At 38.4% G+C, this 19,324-nt stretch overlaps 2 protein-coding genes across 2 annotated transcripts in view; one reads left to right on the top strand and one right to left on the bottom strand.

Moving 5' to 3' along the window:
- The window catches only part of pcxa (pyruvate carboxylase a), a 101,158-nt gene that overhangs the window by 15,699 nt on the left and 66,135 nt on the right, over positions 1 to 19,324 (bottom strand). Inside the window, exons 11-13 of the mRNA XM_052537745.1 lie at positions 2,272 to 2,416; positions 1,074 to 1,163; positions 297 to 518 (exon numbers count right to left, since the gene is read on the bottom strand). Coding sequence (XP_052393705.1) covers positions 297 to 518; positions 1,074 to 1,163; positions 2,272 to 2,416 — 457 coding nt within the window. The remainder of the gene's footprint in view (positions 1 to 296; positions 519 to 1,073; positions 1,164 to 2,271; positions 2,417 to 19,324) is intronic.
- On the top strand, positions 7,848 to 16,489 carry LOC127942140 (leucine-rich repeat and fibronectin type-III domain-containing protein 4-like). Its single transcript, XM_052537746.1, has 4 exons — positions 7,848 to 8,250; positions 8,774 to 9,247; positions 10,427 to 12,085; positions 14,720 to 16,489. Exons 3-4 carry the CDS (start codon positions 10,449 to 10,451, stop codon positions 15,750 to 15,752), a joined length of 2,670 nt encoding a protein of 889 aa, XP_052393706.1. The 5' UTR covers positions 7,848 to 8,250; positions 8,774 to 9,247; positions 10,427 to 10,448; the 3' UTR covers positions 15,753 to 16,489.

Raw genomic sequence — 19,324 nt, 5'->3', positions numbered from 1 at the left:
AAACACACCTTTTGAAAAAATGGTTTTAAACGTATTAATTAGTGAAATGATCAAACAATTTAACAGTGGAATTGCATTTTTTTTTTAAATAAACATTTATACCTTAAAAGTACTAAAACATCCAGTGCTACTAAGAGCAATTAAAACCAGACCCTGGAGAATAGCATACTGGAGAATAGTATGCTGGGTTTGCTGCCAGAATGCATGAGAGCGATAAAGCAAAAAATAGTGAGGGAGGAAGAGAAAGAGAAAGAATGAGAGGGAAAGAAAACAACAGTGTCGAACTAGTACCACACCTCCCCAGTTTTCCACACTGAAGAGGTTACTGAAGCTGTGAGCCACAAAAGGTGCGATCCGTTTGAGGTCGTGAGTGCGTACGCGAGTGGCCAGGAGGGACTGGTGGGCGTCTCTGAACGTAGTGTCCATAAGCAGCAGACCCTGGTGGGAACGTACCGCCTTCGCAAAACCATCTGGACCCTCTCTCAGCAACACATCCCTGAAACCCACTGGTGGCTCACCTGCAGAGTGCATTCAAACAAACTGCCAATTAATAACACGGAGATCATTAACACCAAGCTGCGTAGGACTACAAACGGCAATTATTCACAGAAGACTGTGCATCTTAAAAGACAAAGTTTTACAACAGAAAAAAAAATGAAGTAGTTTTTCTAGAACACAACGATTGATTTTCGCTCTTGGCACATGTCCAAACAAATCCATACATCTCGTATGGATTTGTTTGGACATGTGCCAAGAGCGAAAAGAGAAGTAAAGTAAAAAAGTGAATGAAAATGTGATGGAGGGGCTCTTTTGCAAACAAACGTCTTAATGTTATGTTCCTCCTGATGTAGATTATAATATAATATAGTCAAGGGTAACTTCATGATACGCTCAGGGGGAAGGATGAATTATGACCACCTTGAAAGATGTAAACATACTCTACATCATGCTTTCTGCAATGCATCAATGAAATATCACAGCAACCAAGTGAAAAGGCAGCTTATATTGAGTTTGTAGTGTGAGAAACTGACAGCATGTGAATTTCAGATAAGGAAAGTGTGTGTGTTTCTCACCGAGGGGTACTGGTGGGATGACCGGATCGATGGGGGAAGGCTTAGCCTTGACAGGTATCGGAGTAGTCGGGCCGTTCACCATAACATGCCCTGAATGACGAGCAAACGCAATCACACACAAACAGTCCAAACTGCTTCAAATCCACCTCTGCTGGTATAATACACTGAGTGGATGGGTCAAGTGGACTGGAGACTGCACAGCCCACGTTACCTAAAAGGTTTTGGCTCTTGGCTTGATTTAAACTTTGTAAAGGGCTGCTGAGAAAGAGCAGGGATGGTGAAAAGTACACTTTTTTGTTCATATGCACAATACCTTTCAATTTCTTTCATTTTATTATTCTTATTTTTTAAATAAATATCTTCTCATCTTTCAGAAATCGTTCTAATATTGTGCTTTTCTAATATTTTTTTTCCAGAGTCCACTGCTAAATAGAAACTTCAAAAAATGTCTTTACTCTTTTTTTTACTCTCTCACTTTTGATCAAACTTAGTTGAGTATTGTATTTCTTTCAAAAAAGTCTTACTGATGCCAAGCTTTTAAATGGTTAAAATCTCTCTGCACTGCACTGATGTTAAGCATTCATAATAAAAACCCAGAGCGGTTTATAATCTGTAATAAGATAACTGATGCATTAAACATGCATTCAGTCATTTTACTGCACCTCAATAAAATTAAATAAATAAAACGTTTTACACAGTGAAAGTGATAACAATTTCCCAGATGTTATCAATGTGGGGTCAAAAATGTCCTGTGATATATTCTATGGACTTTAATTTTACCTGCTGTCTGACCTTCTGTTCTGTAATATTCTATTTAATAATGTGTTTAGTTGAAATTAGTGCAATAAAGGCTTATTGTTTCATGACATCTTGTGTATTATTTAAAGCTACTTGATTAGATTTTTTATATTTAGCAGCCATACCTGGTCATACTGAAAATTAACTAACTCAACTGAGTTTTTGTCATAAATGGACAACATGCTGTGTTTTATGGCTTGCAATAAATATCCTCATTAAGTTATAAATGCCTCTGATAAAAAAAAGTTAATTTCTGACTCTAAAAGTAACTAAATGCACTTAAGAAATGAATCAAATATAAAATATGAAATAAACATAAGAAAACAAATTTGGACATTCAAATTCAGTCAAACAAAGTGTGAATTACGTTCACTGAATCAACTGTTCAACAAAGGGTTACCCAGGTAGTGAAGCAGTTTCTGGGCTCGGTTCTGCACCGGTTTGAGGTTGAAGAGATCTGGATTCTCGTCGATGAACTGAGTATCTACCGTCCCATTCAGGAACTGATTATTACTCAGCACGTTCTGGAGGAACGGGATGTTTGTCTGGGGAGAGAAAAGAGAATAGATAAATACATTTTTAACTAGTTCTGTGCAACCGATGAGCTGAAAACTGGAGAGAGCCTAAAGTGGGTAGCTCTTGAGAGAGGAAGACTGTGCTCTCATATGATCTGAGCTTAGGTGCTAATGGTCCTACACGGGGCAGATGGGACCATTCGGTAGGCAGCTCTAAAATCAATACCATTATCTAAACACTCAATACTCCCTTCCATCACCATCAAACCTGCCTTTGAGTGTGTGCAAATTGGGCTCGGGTCACTGAGGAAACTGTGCTCACTGTTACAGCATTAAGAAACAACTCAATATTCTGAGCTGACATACAATACATTAAGTCCTGTATTCTTGATATAGTCTGCTACATGCGTTCCTGTACTGCTCTGAGCTGAAACCAATGGCTGAACATGAGGGATTTTTCCAGAATCCATTATCCTGACTGTTGATAATGGACTCCAATGGTAGCCAGAGAAGGGGAGATAATAAAGGTTCAGACAGGGTATGAAATCAGAAGGTTGAAGAGATCGAGCTGAAGGGGGAGCAGATGTGAGAGACTAACAGAATAAGCCAAGTGTTAATTGAAACGCAATAGTTTTAGCACTTGGCTTTTGCACCCTTGCCACTTACATACATACACATCACACATCGATTCTCTCAGGAAGAGTTTAACAAAGACCTTAAGAGAAGAAGGAGAGATTGAGGATGAGGAAGAAAAGAAGCCAAAAGACAGGCCAAGTCCAATTCTTCTCCCGAGAATTGAGAGTATGAAGGAGTTGGCTCTAATCCGCCAGCACTCTGACCCAGATTCTTCTAACTGCAGGATTCCTCCTCATTCCAAACGTTTGCATTATTTCTCTCAAAAAAACTAACTAAGCATTTCAAACCCAAAGCACACTGTGTGCACCTTATTTTTAATGTAAAGCAGATAGAGTAATTTTTACTTCGAATGCACAAGACTTCTGGTGTCAGTTAGCTGTACAAAACCTCTGTTATGCTGCTTGATGTTGGTATGTTACATTTTCATTTGTTCCAAAAAGAATGGGCGCAATTTGCAAATTGTTTTACTGTATACGGTACTGTGTTATTCTTCAGTAATCACAATATTTACAGAGAATAGTTTGCTTTCATCTTGAAAAATAGGGCCGATACTACTAATGAAAAAGTTTACACATTTACTTATTCTTATTACGGTTTTCAACATTTTAGAATAATAGTGAAGTCATCAAAACCATGAACTGAAAATGTGAAATATGTAGAGAAAAAAAAATATTTTACAACAAGAGTTACAAATCTTACAGTGCTGCTTGAATGTTTGTAAACTCTTAAGACTTTTCTGTTTTTCTGCATAAATATGACCCAAAAGATAATCAGATTTTCACACAAGTCCAAAGAAAATCCAATGAAACAAAAATATATACTTTATATTTTTTATAAATGTATTTATTGAGAAAAAATACCCAGTGTTATATATCTGTCAGTGGCAAAATTATTTGATTCTTTTGTTTCAGCATCAGGTCTGACCCCACTTTGAAGTCAGAGAGTTCCATTTTTTTCAAATTTTATTGTACAATTCTGCCTTAAGAAAACACAATTCAAAGAGAAATAAAATTAAGAAAGTATTTATTTTAGATCTAAGTAAAAAAACAACGCTTTTGTGTTTGTTTTATTTCCATTGGTATAATAATTCATAAAAGAGGCCTAATGATTTTTGTGAAAGCACAGCAAACAAGGGACTTTCAATAACATGATTCTGCAACCACATCCTGTCCATAATATGGTTATGTTCAATACAAAACAACCATGTTCGTGAAGAGCACAAGCATGCACATAAATCCACAATAATCAAGAGCTTCTCTTGGCTGGTAAAGGAAATATCTTTTTACAGCTTTGCTTGGATAGTGTTGTTTAGTGATAAACCACTGGGTATTGCTGGAAACAACTTATTGCCCACAATCTTTCCACAGCGGCTGGATAAAGTCAGGGAAGAAAGAGAATAAGAGAGAGCGGGAGAGAGAAAGCACTGGAGTTTAAACATTTAAGCACAGACAGGCTGTGAATATATCGTATTCACGGCTACCTGTCTGGATTTTTACATTTAGAATAAAGACCTGCCACATTGAAGAATACAGGGTTAAGATGAGCAGTTACTGTACAATGCCAACCATCCAGCCACGCGACCTGTATAACAAGACAGATGGAAGTACAGATGGTGATATCAAAACTTGGTCTCTCAGATTTAACCAGTTTGACTAGCTCAGAGTTTAGAGCTGTCCAGGGTGCTGAAATATCTCAAGTGCTTTCCTCTGTTTCCAAACCTTCTGTGCCTCCACAGCCTCATCAGAAAGGCTCAAATATGGCTTAAACAACACCAAACTAGAAATGTTTTCCTCTTAATTCATATTATATTCAACTGATAGCAAATTATTACTATAAAAGCTACCATTATTATAATGAAGTCTTCCACACATTTTGACAATTCTGAGGGCAATCGACTGAGAAAGACCTAGGAGCAAATTTATTCGTAAGTAAAATCCACATGGGATGTTTAATTAAATTCAAGACATTATTTTTTATTTTCATCTTTCAAACCTCAACAAGATACGAAATATCACCCATCAGCAAAATGCTGATGTGAATGAGAAAGGCACCAGCAGCAAAAACATCTTTCAGAAATAGTACATCAGATTAAGTCTTCAAATTGTGTGGAAACGGTGATTGTTATATTTAAATATTGCAGATTTGCATTGTTTATGTAAGCACATACCCTACTGTTCAAACATTTGGGGTCCGTACAATTCTTTAAAATGTTTTTGAATGTAGACTTTTGCTTTAGTTGAAATTATTTGAAAAACCGTAACTGCTAAATATACTAAAATACTATTACAGTAAAATATTATTACAATTTAAAGTAACAGTTTTCTATTTTAATATACTTAAAAGTATATTTTTATAAATAATAATGATCCTTCAGAATTTATTACATTATGCTGATTTGATGCTCAACAAACATTTCTTATTATTATCATTAACACGGTTTAAAACAGTTGTGTTGCTTAATTTTGTGGAAACCAGGATGAATTTATTCCAGGATTCTTTGAATAACAGAAAACTCATTGTTTAAAATTTTTTATTTTTTTGCACAGTGTACAAGTGTTTAACATTACTTTTGAACAATTTAAGCCATCCTTGTTGAATAAAAGTGTCTTTGCAAAAAAAAAAACAACAACAAAAAAAAGAATTTAACTCTAAATTTTTGAACAGTTGTGCATATTTTACTACAAAATAATTGTCCCAATTAATTCTCAAACCACACATATTATTTAGTTACCTTAAAAAGGAGATGAATTAATTACAGAACCCAATATTTTAAGTTATTACTTCTCTTCTACAAGTTCAAGAACCCCTGCATACCCCTGCTTGGGAATCACTCTTTCACAGCAATTAGTTGTGGCTTGGATCCAGCAGATGCAGTCTCTTTCTTTATGCAGGCACAATGTACACACACACACATGAATCATTCATATTTGTCTCATGGTACTTAAATGTTTTATTCATGACTTGTCATTTTCGGAAACATGACTTAACTGAACCCAAGATTTTGGCTCTCTTGCTAAATCTAGAGTCTGCTACGTCAGCTGCAGCGAGGTTTAGCGAGGTCTCTGAGCCCATCGGTTACATGCTCCAAGTGTGTGGAGCTGGGCTACAGCAGGCTGTTGGCAATGCTGTGTGTCGTCCGCTTAGCTGTGCTTCCATGCAGTTAGGCCTCTATATATAGACCTGCATAAAGACTGAGTGACTCATGCTCACCTAAAAATCACAGAGCCCAGAAAAAGATTATGGGAATCAGAGATAGAACATGAGAAACGAAGGGAAAGTGTAACTTGGCCTGAACATTTTTGGCTTCTTCTCTACTTCTCAACTTTGCTGGCCGTGTAAAGCTGTATTAGCCTCACACTCATGAGATGATGATTATACAGCTCAGCTTATAAGAGCAGCTCTCTCATGATTTAGATTTGAACCTGTGACCGCCTGCATCAACAGCAAGAAGAACCACTGGACCAAGACATTGTTTTTAGGCTAACACTTTACAACAAGATTCAATTTGTTAACTTTATTTAACCAATAGGTACAATGAGCAATTCATTTTCAGCATTTATTAATGGTTTCTACTTTTACTTTCTTTAAAAACGTTTGGATCAGTAGGATTTTGTTTGGTTGTTTTTTGGCAGAAATTTATGATCAAAAATGTCAGTAAAGACATTTGTAATGTTGCAAAAGATTTCTACTTTGAATAAATGCAGTACTTTTGAACTTTTTCTATTCATCAAAGAAACCTTTCTTTAAGCAGCACATCTGTTTTCAATGGTTTGAACTGTTTCTTGAGCACAAAAGCAGCATATAATGATTACTGAAAGATTATGTGACACTAAAGCCTGGAGTAATTTAGTCTTTCAGTAAAATTCAGCTTTGCCATTATGAATAAATTACATTTTAAAATATATTATAAAATTATTATTATTGTTTTTTAAATGTATGAATATTTCCCTGTATTGCTGTTTTTTATGTGTTTTTTAATCAAATAAATCCAACCTTGGTGAGCATGAGACCTTGAAAAACATCTTTTAAAAATTCTAACAGACCAAAAACTATTATACTAACACATTTTGACATTTCAAGTTAACATTAGTTATGCATTATGAATATTAACCAATTAACAACATACAGTAGCACATAGCATGTTTTCAACTTATGAATAAAAATCATTAGTTCAGAAAACCTACTGAAATACATTCATGTTAACAAATTGAACATTAGTGTTAAAGGTGTTACTGTTTTCCTTGTTATTTAAAAGTTCATGCATATATGCATTTCATTTTTAAATTTTTAACTCATTTCAATTGTTTCAATTGTTGTCAGTTGTTGTTTTTTTTTCACTTAAAAAGCAAAAAATACAGTCAATGATGGTATTTTATGGATGGGAGTGGACCCATGTCATGTCCTCTCAAGGGCATCAGAATGCCATTGTTGCACACCTCCAATAACTCATGCACCTCTAAAAACAGTTCTGAAAATCAGCTGCCGCTATCAATTTTTACAGATATATAATGAATTGCCATTTACAGGTGGTGAAAATCAGCTCTATGGGAAAATTGGTAACAAAAGTTCTTCGTGTGTCTGCTTTCCGATGGTGCTCTGCTGTTAAAAATGTACTGTCAGAGGGACAAAGCTTTGGGCAATTCCTCTCCAGATCCAACCTCACACCCCAGGTCACCCAATGAACTCTCAATATGCCATTTTTACCCTTGCATTTCATCTCCCCACTCATACAGAGAGCCAAGACTGCTTTAGGATCTGCCACCCGCCCCCCTCCCTCTTGTTTTCTCTTCCCTCCCTCCTGCTCACTCTGCCCTTGCTGTAGCAGACACATTGCAGTCGCAAACGCTTGCGCTCACATCGACTTGCTCTCTGCATCAGAACCAACAAATCCCAGACTCACGCAGTTCAAGAATACAGAGCAGGAACGGAAAGGCAAAAAACGAGGCATTGATTGAAGGCAATAAGCGACATCAGTGGGGATTCAACCGCACGGTTATATGAAGATTCTTCGTGCCTATAGGTGATGGTTTCCTACTTTGAAGGCAGGATTTCCCTGGACCGTTTGGAAAAGTAAAAACAAAAAAGCTGTGGGGAGAGAAAACGAGGGGTGAGGATGCTACCCAAAATCCCTCCTTGAGGAACCTGAGAGGATGTAGAGGGAAAGGGACCCCTGGAGAGGGCAGCAGTTCTCTTGGATGGACATAAGCAGGAATTTGGAAATAAAAAAGGTTGGTAATATGTTTGCCTTCACCCTATAGGTTTTAAGGAGAGGCTGAGGATTAGTGGAGACAAGGAGATAGTTAAGACAGAGTATAAAGACTACAACAGTTCAGGGTGGATTAAATGAGGAGGAAAACAATAAGGTGGGAATCATGCAGTAAAAATGAGTGTATAGACTTCAAGTCCATCTAGACAAGAGTGTGCACACGCACACACACACACACACACACACACACACACATATTTGGCTCAGTCAGACCCACAGGGTCTGCTTGAAAGCAGGTCTAATTGGATTATTTGCTTTAATGCACCAATTTACAGGAAGAATCAATTAATTTAGGGTCCTCAATAGTCTAAGACGCTGACATCAGCAAACAGACATGAAAAATACACAACAAGCTTTCCACTTTAAGATGTGGCATCTGGGCTAAAGGTCTATATAAGAGAAATGAGAGACTGACTATAAAAAAAGGAATGTGAGCTTTTAATATTAGTTAAATATTTATTAAGAGGGATTTTTGTTTCTTTCAGCAGTTCACTCTGAGTACAAGCATGGATTGGAAGCCACTTGCTACTGAAAGAGTCTCTGCAAATAAAAGAAGATTTGAATAAAACAAGCTTTCACTGGATTTTGACTAATGCTGTGAAATAAAGGAGAATTTTGGATGAATTTCCTAATGAAAATCAAGGTGGAATAAACAATCCAGACATACACAATTCCATTTAATTGAGGTTCACTGAGGATTATGGAAACAGGGCAGTGACTCATGGCGAAGAAAAGAACGACTAGGCACTGAGGATGTGACTGTCAGTAAGTCATCAATTTGACCACAGATCAATTAACTATGAGGAACAATTCGACCCTCAGCCCACCTGAATATTTCCACAGTGTTTCACTCTGGATTTTATTCTGAAGCAATGATGGGACTAGCTGGGCAGTTTGTCAATAAAAGAACTGAAATGATTGGAAACCATTTTAAATCTTGATGAAATAGACACAAGCAGGTATGAAAAATTACTTTTCTCCTTTCCCTTCCATGCATAAAATATCCTACTGCTGGCAGGTAGACGCTCATGAGGTTTGTCAAATGTTTGCAGAATATTTACAGTGTATATAATTCCAGATTCAGCACAATGAATATGAAATCCACTTGGTATTCATTCTTTATTGCAAATTTGCACACATACAGCTTTGAGCCAATTGCACATGGTTATTTATAGGATATAACTACTCTCTACAATGCCCCATCTTATCTCTCCCTTTCTCACTTGCATACACACACTTGTTTTAAAAACTGCTTTGAGAGTGTGACACTGGAGCCATTACGTAAGACTGAAATTAACAGGCCAATATCATGTAAACAACAAATAGAAGCATCAGCATAACACTTTACTAATGGCCACTGATGGACTAATTAAACCAAGTCAAGCATTTGCAAATGTTTAGGGACAGTTGTTAATTACACATCACAAGGGTTTTCGTCTTGTGAAATCAATTAAACTTAATTTGTACACTCATTGCAGCTTGTGTCTTTTCCTACCGTCCTTGCACTAGTTGGTTGGAGCATGTCTGTCAATACAGTATGTGCGACAAACCAGACACACACAGACAGTTATGTATCAGGTTAATGGAGTAATCAGACCCCTGTAGAAGAGCAGGCAGCAGCAGGGAGGAGAACAAGCAGAAGGACATAAGACTTGGGTAAATAGATACACTTTGTCTGCACACACAGCCACAACAACAGCCACATAATCTCACATCTGCGATGAGAAGACAGCCAAGGCATTCATCACTTAGAATGTGACTGATCATCTTGGTGCTTGTCCCTGGCAGCCAAATCGAGTCTCTTTTTCACCCACAAACCAGGGGAAAAGTTTAAGGATCTTGCTGCACTTGCTGGATACATGATAAATGCCTTGAAATCTAAACAGCTGACAAAGGATTCCAGGTAGACCATTAATCTGAAGCAATGGACACTGGTAGATTAGCTCACGATTATCTTATACTGTATGAATGACTAGGCATAACACCAAGACTTAGTAGCAATTAATGAATAACAGCATTTGTGTAGGAGCTTAGTGAATGAACAAGCAGGCTTGGGACTGAGCGAGATAGGGATCAACTTTTCCAAATTCTTAAGAAGTTATGAGTTGAAGCCACTAATGTCTGCTCTCTTTACACAGGTCTGTGGACAACCTGGTTACCATGCCACGCATAGAACCAGGGAGTCCATCCAGAGGAACCAATCTGTTGCAAGAACAGGAGAGCTCGAAATGGATCCAATCAAGGAGATATCCTGCTTCATCTATCCCTGTCAGCACAATAAGTGTCCAACAATGTCCAGTTCCACAATCAACAATTTTCTGGCTGGGTCTCATTGGCTTCATACTGCTGCGAAGCGGAGAAGGTGTGTCGGCCGGAGAGACATGGGGCATGGTGTCCATCTGCCCCATCCATTGTGTGTGTCGAAACTTATCAGAGTCTCTGAGCACATTGTGTGTTAATAAAGGTCTGCTTTTCGTGCCACCAAACATTGATCGCCGCACTGTGGAGCTGCGTCTTGCTGACAACTACATCCTGGAAGTGGGAGGTGCAGACTTTGCCAATATGACGGGACTAGTTGAACTAACATTGTCACGCAATACCATACATGCTCTGAAACCACTGGCCTTTGCTGATCTGGAGAGTCTGCGTTCACTTCACCTGGACACCAATCGTCTCACAGTGGTGGGACCACAGGATCTGACAGGTCTTATTAACCTTCAGCATCTCATCATCAACAACAATCAGCTCACAGATGTTTCAGTGGATGCTTTTGATGATTTCCTATTAACGCTGGAGGATCTGGACCTTTCCTACAACAACCTTCGTAGAGTTCCTTGGGAATCCATTCAGAATATGGCTAGCCTGCATACCTTAAATCTAGATCACAATCTAATAGACCAGATTGCTGAGGGTTCTTTCAGTGAGCTCTACAAACTGTCCCGACTGGATATGACCTCAAACAGACTGCAGACTCTTCCCCCTGATCCACTGTTTTCCAGATCCCAAATTGGTGTGGTCAGTCCAACACCGTATAATTCCATCACCAGCCTTAACTTTGGAGGAAATCCCCTGCACTGCAACTGTGAGCTTTTGTGGCTACGACGACTGATTCGGGAAGACGACATGGAGACATGTGCCACACCTGTTCATCTGGCTGGTCGCTATTTCTGGTCCATCCCAGAGGAAGAGTTCACATGTGAGCCTCCACTGATCACCCGTAATACCAATAAGCTTTGGGTGTTGGAGGGCCAACGAGCCACACTTAAATGTAGAGCCATTGGTGACCCTGAGCCAGTCATTCATTGGGTGTCACCAGATGAACGTATTGTTTCCAACTCCAGTCGTATTCACTCACACTACAATGGCACACTGGACTTTTTGGTGACCCGTGCCAGAGATGATGGCACCTATACATGCATTGCCATCAATGCTGCAGGGGAATCCACAGCTCTGGTAGACTTGAAGATCATCCCTCTTCCTCATAGAGGGAATGGTACGATAACTCTTATCAACCACAGAGACCCTGGATCCTCCGATATTAGTAGTGGCCGTGGAGGGGTTGAAGGAGCAGGGACTGGTGTGGTGACCGTACGGAATGTGACTGGAGGCAAAGTAGATACTGGAGAAAGAGGAAGTGGAAGCAGTAATGGAGGAGCAGAAACCTTGGTAGGAGTTCTAGGTGTGACATCCAATACAGCTCAGATTCGCTGGAAAATGGGTCGATCTTCAACACCTTTTTTGGTGTGGATGTATCAGATCCAGTACAACAGCACAGCTGATGACGCACTTGTTTACAGGTAAGGGAATCTTATTTCTATATTACGGAAGCACTTTTGACAAAACAAAAAAGGAGACTATGATGTGTTGTTTGGTTTTCATGCGTTTCCAGTGAAAGCATGTTAACATCCTTGGTGCTCATGTTCATGGATTATAGGCTCCAGATATTGATGGAAGGATAAGGCCAAAGGAAACAAACACAGCACAAAGTGGAAGGAAGATTCTAGTTGAGCCATGAGGCTAAAAGACATACAGGGATCTATTTATAGCCAGGGAGGGGTAAAGAAAGCAGAGCAGTGGAGTGAGAGGACATCCTGACTCTGGGGAAAACAGGATGGACCCTTTAAAAGGTGCAAAACCTACACATTTGAAGATGGTGTCACAATGAATCTGGAAGAGTGAAATGGATCTAAATGGAGAGAGAAAGGGGACAGAGACATGGGGCATCTCACAAGGGAGTTGCTTACATTGACTCTTCTTAGACAGACTGGAGAAGTCAGTAGTAGTCTGTATAAATTCCCATACTTTTATATGATGTTCTAAATTCTGTGAAGAACTTTTCAACATTTGATGTTCTTCTGGCATTCAGCTTTGTAGTATAAATACATTTCTGTGTATATTACATGTTTATTTATACATTTCTGACCATTTAAATGAGAAGAAACTTTCTCTGTACCAAAAGTACTTAAACTAAAATAAGCCACCTGGCTGACAGCTTTCTGACATTTTAACGACTTTGACTTTATATCATCTAAAGTCTAATAGTTCTTCAGCGTCTGTTCTCTCGTGGGATAGTGAAATGTCCACTGTTTGCACACTTCAGCTTCAGAATTTCAGCAGATGCAGTACATCATCTGAGTAGTTCAACTACTTGTGAATACTGATACTTTTTGAATATGGTGCAGCATTATATTGATGCACAAACAACACGGCTTGCATTACAATATTCCTACTACTGACATGAAAAAAGAAATTCCTCCATGGTAGCCTTTTTATTTTAAGATTTGATTTATCTTACTCTTCTTTCTCATTAACTTTTCCTTTACAACCTTACTAGAGCTCTTCAGTCATTTAGACTCAATAACTGGGAGCTGCAAAATATTCACTGCACAATGTAAGAACACATCTTGAGTGGCTTATGAAAAGGAAGGAGCAGTGGTATTTCCAGGGATTGGGATAAATAATAAATGGTGAAGGTGAGGGGCATGTTTGGATGACAAGGAGAGAATATATATATATAGTAGAAGTATAAAAGTATTAGCAGTTGCTGAGTGATGGCAGGCAGAGAAACGGATGAGTAGGAGGCCAGGCATCTTCATAACAGACCTGTTACTACAGCTATTCCAATCAACAAGAAGAAAACTGTAAGAATAAACACAGTAAGCTACTCTAGGCCAAAAGACAGACATTAATGCACATTGACTGGCCATCTTGAGTGCACTGCTAAATAGATAAAGTTTTTCCTAGATATTTTTGCACATTAAAGAGAATGCTCCACATTCAATGCAAGTTAAACTCTATTGATAGTACTTGCAGCAAAATGTCAATAACCACAGAAAACAATTTTGTTTCTCAGTTTAAAAAATTTAAATATAGGCAAAACTCATAGTTGCAGAAAGTAATGCACTACGCTATGTGTGTCAACATGCAAAGTTATATCCAGTGTTTCCAATTCCTGCCACGGCCATGTAGAGATCTGAACTGGTCTAAAAATGCAAACCATCCTATGAAATTAATAGGAGAATTTTGCATAATTTTCAAAATCACTGGCCAACACAATTCATAGAGAAACATCTAAGGCTTCATTAACATCAGATCATTAAGACAAGTTTCCTGTAAGGCTTGTAATTCAAATCATCCATAAGATTTTGAAATTTAATATGCATTTAAGTATGCAAATGTCTCATTTACATGCAGTGACACACTGAGCTCAAAAACAGTTCAAAAACAAGTCTACATGAATGTGAATTCAAATGTCTTGGATTGCTTACAGTGTAGCATTTATTCAATAACACTACAGTTCTTTTTACTGAGGTGGATACTCAAGGAAAGACACAGTTTAGTGAAGAATAAATTAATGAAATTTACAAATCTGAATGAAAGATTCTTGAATCTGAAAAGGAGGCAAACAGCTTAATGAAACTAAAGCAACGGAGATTAAAAATTGTTCAAGGTCCTTCTGCTGTAACTGCCAATTACCTTTCAAAGTAAAGTGAATTAAAGGCCTTGAATCAGGTGTAGCCTTCCAAAGCATTTTCATTACTGACATACATACCAAGCTGCCAAAGCAAATGCACTGGACACAGTCAATGAAGTATATTAAAGAGCACTGTACAGACACAGTTTCTGCCAGAGATGGCAGATTGTAAAGACTAGTGTGGGCAGGAGTCCTTCAGGCAAGAAGCATGTCAGAACCATCTTAGCTTTAATGTAAAAATGCCTCATTGCCACATCTACAACATCTACAGTTTATTCTTAATTTTCTCATTTCTAGATCCCCCTTCATAGCAGGGTATTGATTTAAGCAATTTTCACTACAAAACTGAGCTTCTAAATCTCACCTTGTTGTGCTTGATGTATTTCTGGCTGGATTAGTCCTTGACATAATGTTTAATTTCTCATAAATTGTCTCTTCTTTTTCTATTTGGTGTCAGAATTCTGCCTCCAACCAGTAATAGTTTCCTGCTGAAAAACTTGGTGTCAGGAGCAGACTATAGCCTGTGCGTCTTGGCCATATTCGATGATGGTATCTCCTCCTTGGCTACTACAAAGGTGCTGGGCTGCATCCAGTTCAGCACTAAAGAGGATTATCCAGAATGTCGTTCTCTGCACGCTCACTTCCTGGGCGGCACGTTGACCGTGATGGTGGGAGGCGTGGTGGTAGTAACCCTTCTGGTCTTCACTGTGGCCATGATGGTGCGCCATCGCGTCTGTGGAGAGTGTCGGGATGATGCCAATAGGCCAGGCAAGCTCTTTCCAGCCAAAGGGGTGGATGTTTATGCCCAAACGAACGGAAACAACAGTACGATGATGGTGACATTGCCAAATGGACTCTTGGCCAAAAGAACAAAAGACAAACACAAGCCCAGCTCTCACCCAAAGCCTAAACAGAGCCCGGAGCCACACCATGGCACACGCAATAGAGGTGAGCGGGCAGTGAGGGAGAAATGTTTTACTCCTCTCACACCAGAAAGTGAGAGATTGACACTCTATTACTCCCCAAGTAACACACTGCCAACGCCGACACAAAATCGAGCAGGTAGGCTCAAGTTACGAAAGTCTCTGGAGACAGACCGAGACATGGACAGACACGTCTTGGACTCGCTTGCACCGACAAAAGATGGAGATGACGAAAGGGAAGGAGGCTCAGACTTGAAACAAGCACTCAAATCCAAGCGTAGCTGCTCTTTTGATGTGGGTGAAATCACCACCACCACATGTTACAGCTACGCTAAGCGACTGAGCGTTATCTGGCCCCGACGTAGCCAGTCTCTACACGGCATGCTTGTCCACTGTGCCTCCACCAGCACGTCCAGCAAGGGTAGCAGCGACCAGTACGGCCACGGCCTAACACAGAACAACCTACATGCCTTTGCTTCCAGCAACTCCTCCAACTCCAACTCCAACTCAACTTCAAACAGTAGCATGACCTTCAATCCAAGAGACCTAGAGGAAAGCGTGGTGTAGACAGTGAAAGAAAGAATCCGCAGGCAGAGGGGGAAGTGACATCTAGGAAAGGCCAATCCTAACAAACTAGGTAACGAAAGAACTATAAAAATGATAAGAAAACAAATTATCAGGGGAGGGCAGGATTGATGAGAAGTAATGCTCCTGACACAAAGGATTGGCTATTATTTGATGACCGCCATTATTTCGTGAAGACAAAGAATGACAAGGCTTGCTTTTTTTTACGGCAGACCCAAGGCATGGAGGATTATAACCTAAAGTGTCTGTTTCAACAAGATTAATTAACCAATTAATAAATGATTGAATAAATCAGCCGCTATTTTTGCAGAAGAAACACTACTCGAATGTTAATGAGGTGCTGAAAGGGGTAAATACAACACAAAAAATAATAACAATAAATAAATAAAAAATTCAAACCCCAAAAGGGGAATGCATTATTTGTTGAAATTCACTGCTGCGAAAAAGCACAACATGACTGGGTCCTCTAATGAGGGAAAGTATATAAATATTCTGTAAAGGTTTTTTTTTTTGTTTTTTTTGTTTTTTTGGTGGATATGTTTTTCTATTAATTGTAAAGATGGAGGGACTCACAGAACACTTCAACACACTGGTGTTTAAAATGGGGGAACCATTTGTTCAAATGTCATTGAAAAGTGATCTGAATTGTCAATTGTTCTTGTCTGATCAGCCTTTTTACAGAGTCATAAAAAGAATAAAAAGCTGTTCTGTAAAAATGATATTGTGTATTGTGGAATGAAGCTGTAATGAAGCTCTAATTGAGATCAATCTGATAGCTCCATACTTAAGAGAAGCTGGAATAAAAAGCCATATGGCACATAATGCTTTAAAAAAAAAAAAAAAAAAAAGAGCACCGCAGTTGACTGGCCACGCAGCACACATCCCTAAAAAAATACCTGATTAAAATATCAGATAGTATAATCATCATAAATGTCTCTAATGTACTAATTCTAGCTCTGCTAACTTAACTGGAGATTTAATTGAAGATAATAAGCAACAACAAGGTCTGTTAATCCGCAAGACCACAAAATAAGTAACATGTTATTGTGAGCGAAGGCTTCAAGATGAAGCTTGTTATTTCCAGTTATGTTTCTTCATCAAGACCACTTTATATAACAGCTGACAGAAGAGGAGGAGGAAAACAGGACGGAGATGAAAGGGAAAAGGTGGGGTGAAGGTTTGGACCAGAAAAAAGAGGACATGTGCGCAGTTGGAGGTTTCCTTTCTGCCTTGACGGTGTATAACGCTGAGCGCTTTGTTACAATGTGCACTGCAAAATGGTCTTTGAAGCTCAGGTTGTAGCCAAGACATTAAGAAATAAATTACATGCATACTGTTTTTTTTTTTTTTTATACATGCTCTTTTCTAAAACCTAGTGTGCGTACTGAAGAGTGCTTACTAAAGATGCATTTACTTGACAAAATATACAGTAAAAACAGTCATGTAAAATGTTATTACAACTTAAAATGTTTTTTTTATTATTACTTTAATTTACTGTAATGGCAGAGCTGATTTTTTAGCTGCCATTACTCCAGTGTCACATGATCCTTCAGAAATCCTTCATATATACTGATTTGGTGTCAAGAAAAATTTCTTTTTATCATCAATGTTGAAAACAGTTATGTTGCGTAATTTTTTTGTGTGGAAACTGTGCACTACCATTTAAATGTTAGCTAAGATAGATAAAAAAAAAAAGACAGGCAAGGCATTTATGGTGTTATAAATATTATTATTTCAAATAAACACTGTTTCTATTCATCAAAGAATCCTGAAAATATCTATTACAGTTTCCACAAATATATTAAAGCAAAAAAAACTGTTTTTTACACTGAAGATAAGAACCTTACTATTCTGGCCATCACAGGAATAAATTACATTTGAAAATATATTAAAATAGAAAACAATTATTTTAAATTTGAATAATTTTACACTGATTTTTTTACTGTATTTCTGATAAATCCAGCCTTGGCGAGCATAAGACACTTCTTTCAAAATCATTGATAAATAATTTTAGTACTTTACATGAGCCAAATTTTAAATCTGGCTCCTGAAGCAGAATTAGTTGGGAACCACTGGTTTTGCACGTTTCCCAGCCTGGCCCAAGATAAGGTTTAGCTGGGTGACCAGCCGTTCTACCACCCTGACCAGCTAAGACCAGCTTAGGGCTGCTTTAAATGGGTTTTTCCAGTAGGGTCTATAGATACAGAAGCTCACTAGAGTTTGGAACAGAGCTACACATTATGCTGAGGTCCTCCCTAAAGAAAAACTGAAAAAAATAAATCATAATCATAGGGAAAAATTGACTGCAAAGACTGCAACAACTACCAGAGAAAATCATGGCCACAGATGTTTGTTCCAGTCAGGAATAGCATGTACTAATCACATGGTCTCATTTGTACGGGTGCTTTTGTTGTCAGAGTGTGATGTCTAAAATCATCAGCATGCTTTTTATTTCCAAAGCACCCCTAGAGTGCATAAATGTCTTTACACACTCCAAGACGACCACAAAACTCAGACTGCATGAAAGACAAGTGTGGGGAGCACGGGGAGAAGGAGGGTGGAGGAGATGATGGGATGGTTCCTTATGATTGCTACAGGCAACATTCTGCCCTCTTTTACCCAATTAAAATCTACTGATTGGCACATAGGTGGTTAGCTGATCATGCATGCAGGAGCAGTGATGCAGACAGAGCTGGCCTGTTCTCTCTCTGGCTGTGATGACTCCACTGCAGCTGCAGCCACTGTGCTTTACCGCCCCTCTCTCTCTTTCCTGTGAGTCTTGACAAGGCGATAGCTAGTGTAATGCACAAAAACAAATGCTGCCTAAGCAACTTCAGTCCTTTGAGAGTCAAACTTACTGTACTATGGGCTTCCACCACAAAGCACATGATGGTTCACATTTACAGTATTCACCGTGAGGGTTAGATATAGTCCTCATACAGATTAAGTTCTTAAAGGGATAGTCCACCCAAAAATTTAAATGCAGTTCATTATTAATTGGGACAGCTTATAATTTATTGATTTGTTCGATTTATTCATATGGCAGGCATTTTTATATAAAGCGACTTACAATGCATTTAACACCACATTTTTTATAACAGCATGCGCCTTTACCGGTCTTATTGCAAGACTCTACATAAAAATGTTTTGGAAAAAAATGACACATTATGGAAAAAAAATGGTTGCTGATGTAGTTTCATTTTGACAAAAACAAGTAAACCTCACATCCAAAGGAAAGAAGACAAAACTAAAGCTTTAATTGAAAAATAAAATGCAAATAAAATCATTCTTGCGATTCAGCTGCAAAAATTGGTTGCACCCAAAATGCTGCACAAAAAAATATATATATAAATAATAATAATTATAATAATAAACTAAAGACTAAATGAAAGCAAAGCAAGAAAAAACACATGCTCGATCATTTGTTCCATAAAAGTACAGAAATAAAATGGTTGCAAAGTTGTTTGATAATGCTGGGGATAAGGACCAGCTCATGGCAAGTTGCGGCATAAAACAGACAAAGGATTCAATCTCGAAAGTACAGTGTGTTCCTC

The sequence above is a fragment of the Carassius gibelio genome, chromosome A21 (genome assembly GCF_023724105.1).
Source record: "Carassius gibelio isolate Cgi1373 ecotype wild population from Czech Republic chromosome A21, carGib1.2-hapl.c, whole genome shotgun sequence".
NCBI classification, from domain to species: Eukaryota; Metazoa; Chordata; class Actinopteri; order Cypriniformes; family Cyprinidae; genus Carassius; species Carassius gibelio.
The sequence above is the reverse complement of the archived record's forward strand: the minus strand, read 5'-3'. Positions and strand labels throughout refer to the sequence as shown.

Excerpts from the sequence above, each read along its gene's own strand:
- LOC127942140 (XM_052537746.1), top strand. The coding sequence starts at position 10,449 with ATGCCACGCATAGAACCAGGGAGTCCATCCAGAGGAACCAATCTGTTG. Across the intron at positions 12,086-14,719 it reads GATGACGCACTTGTTTACAG|AATTCTGCCTCCAACCAGTA; the intron begins GTAAGGGAATCT and ends ATTTGGTGTCAG.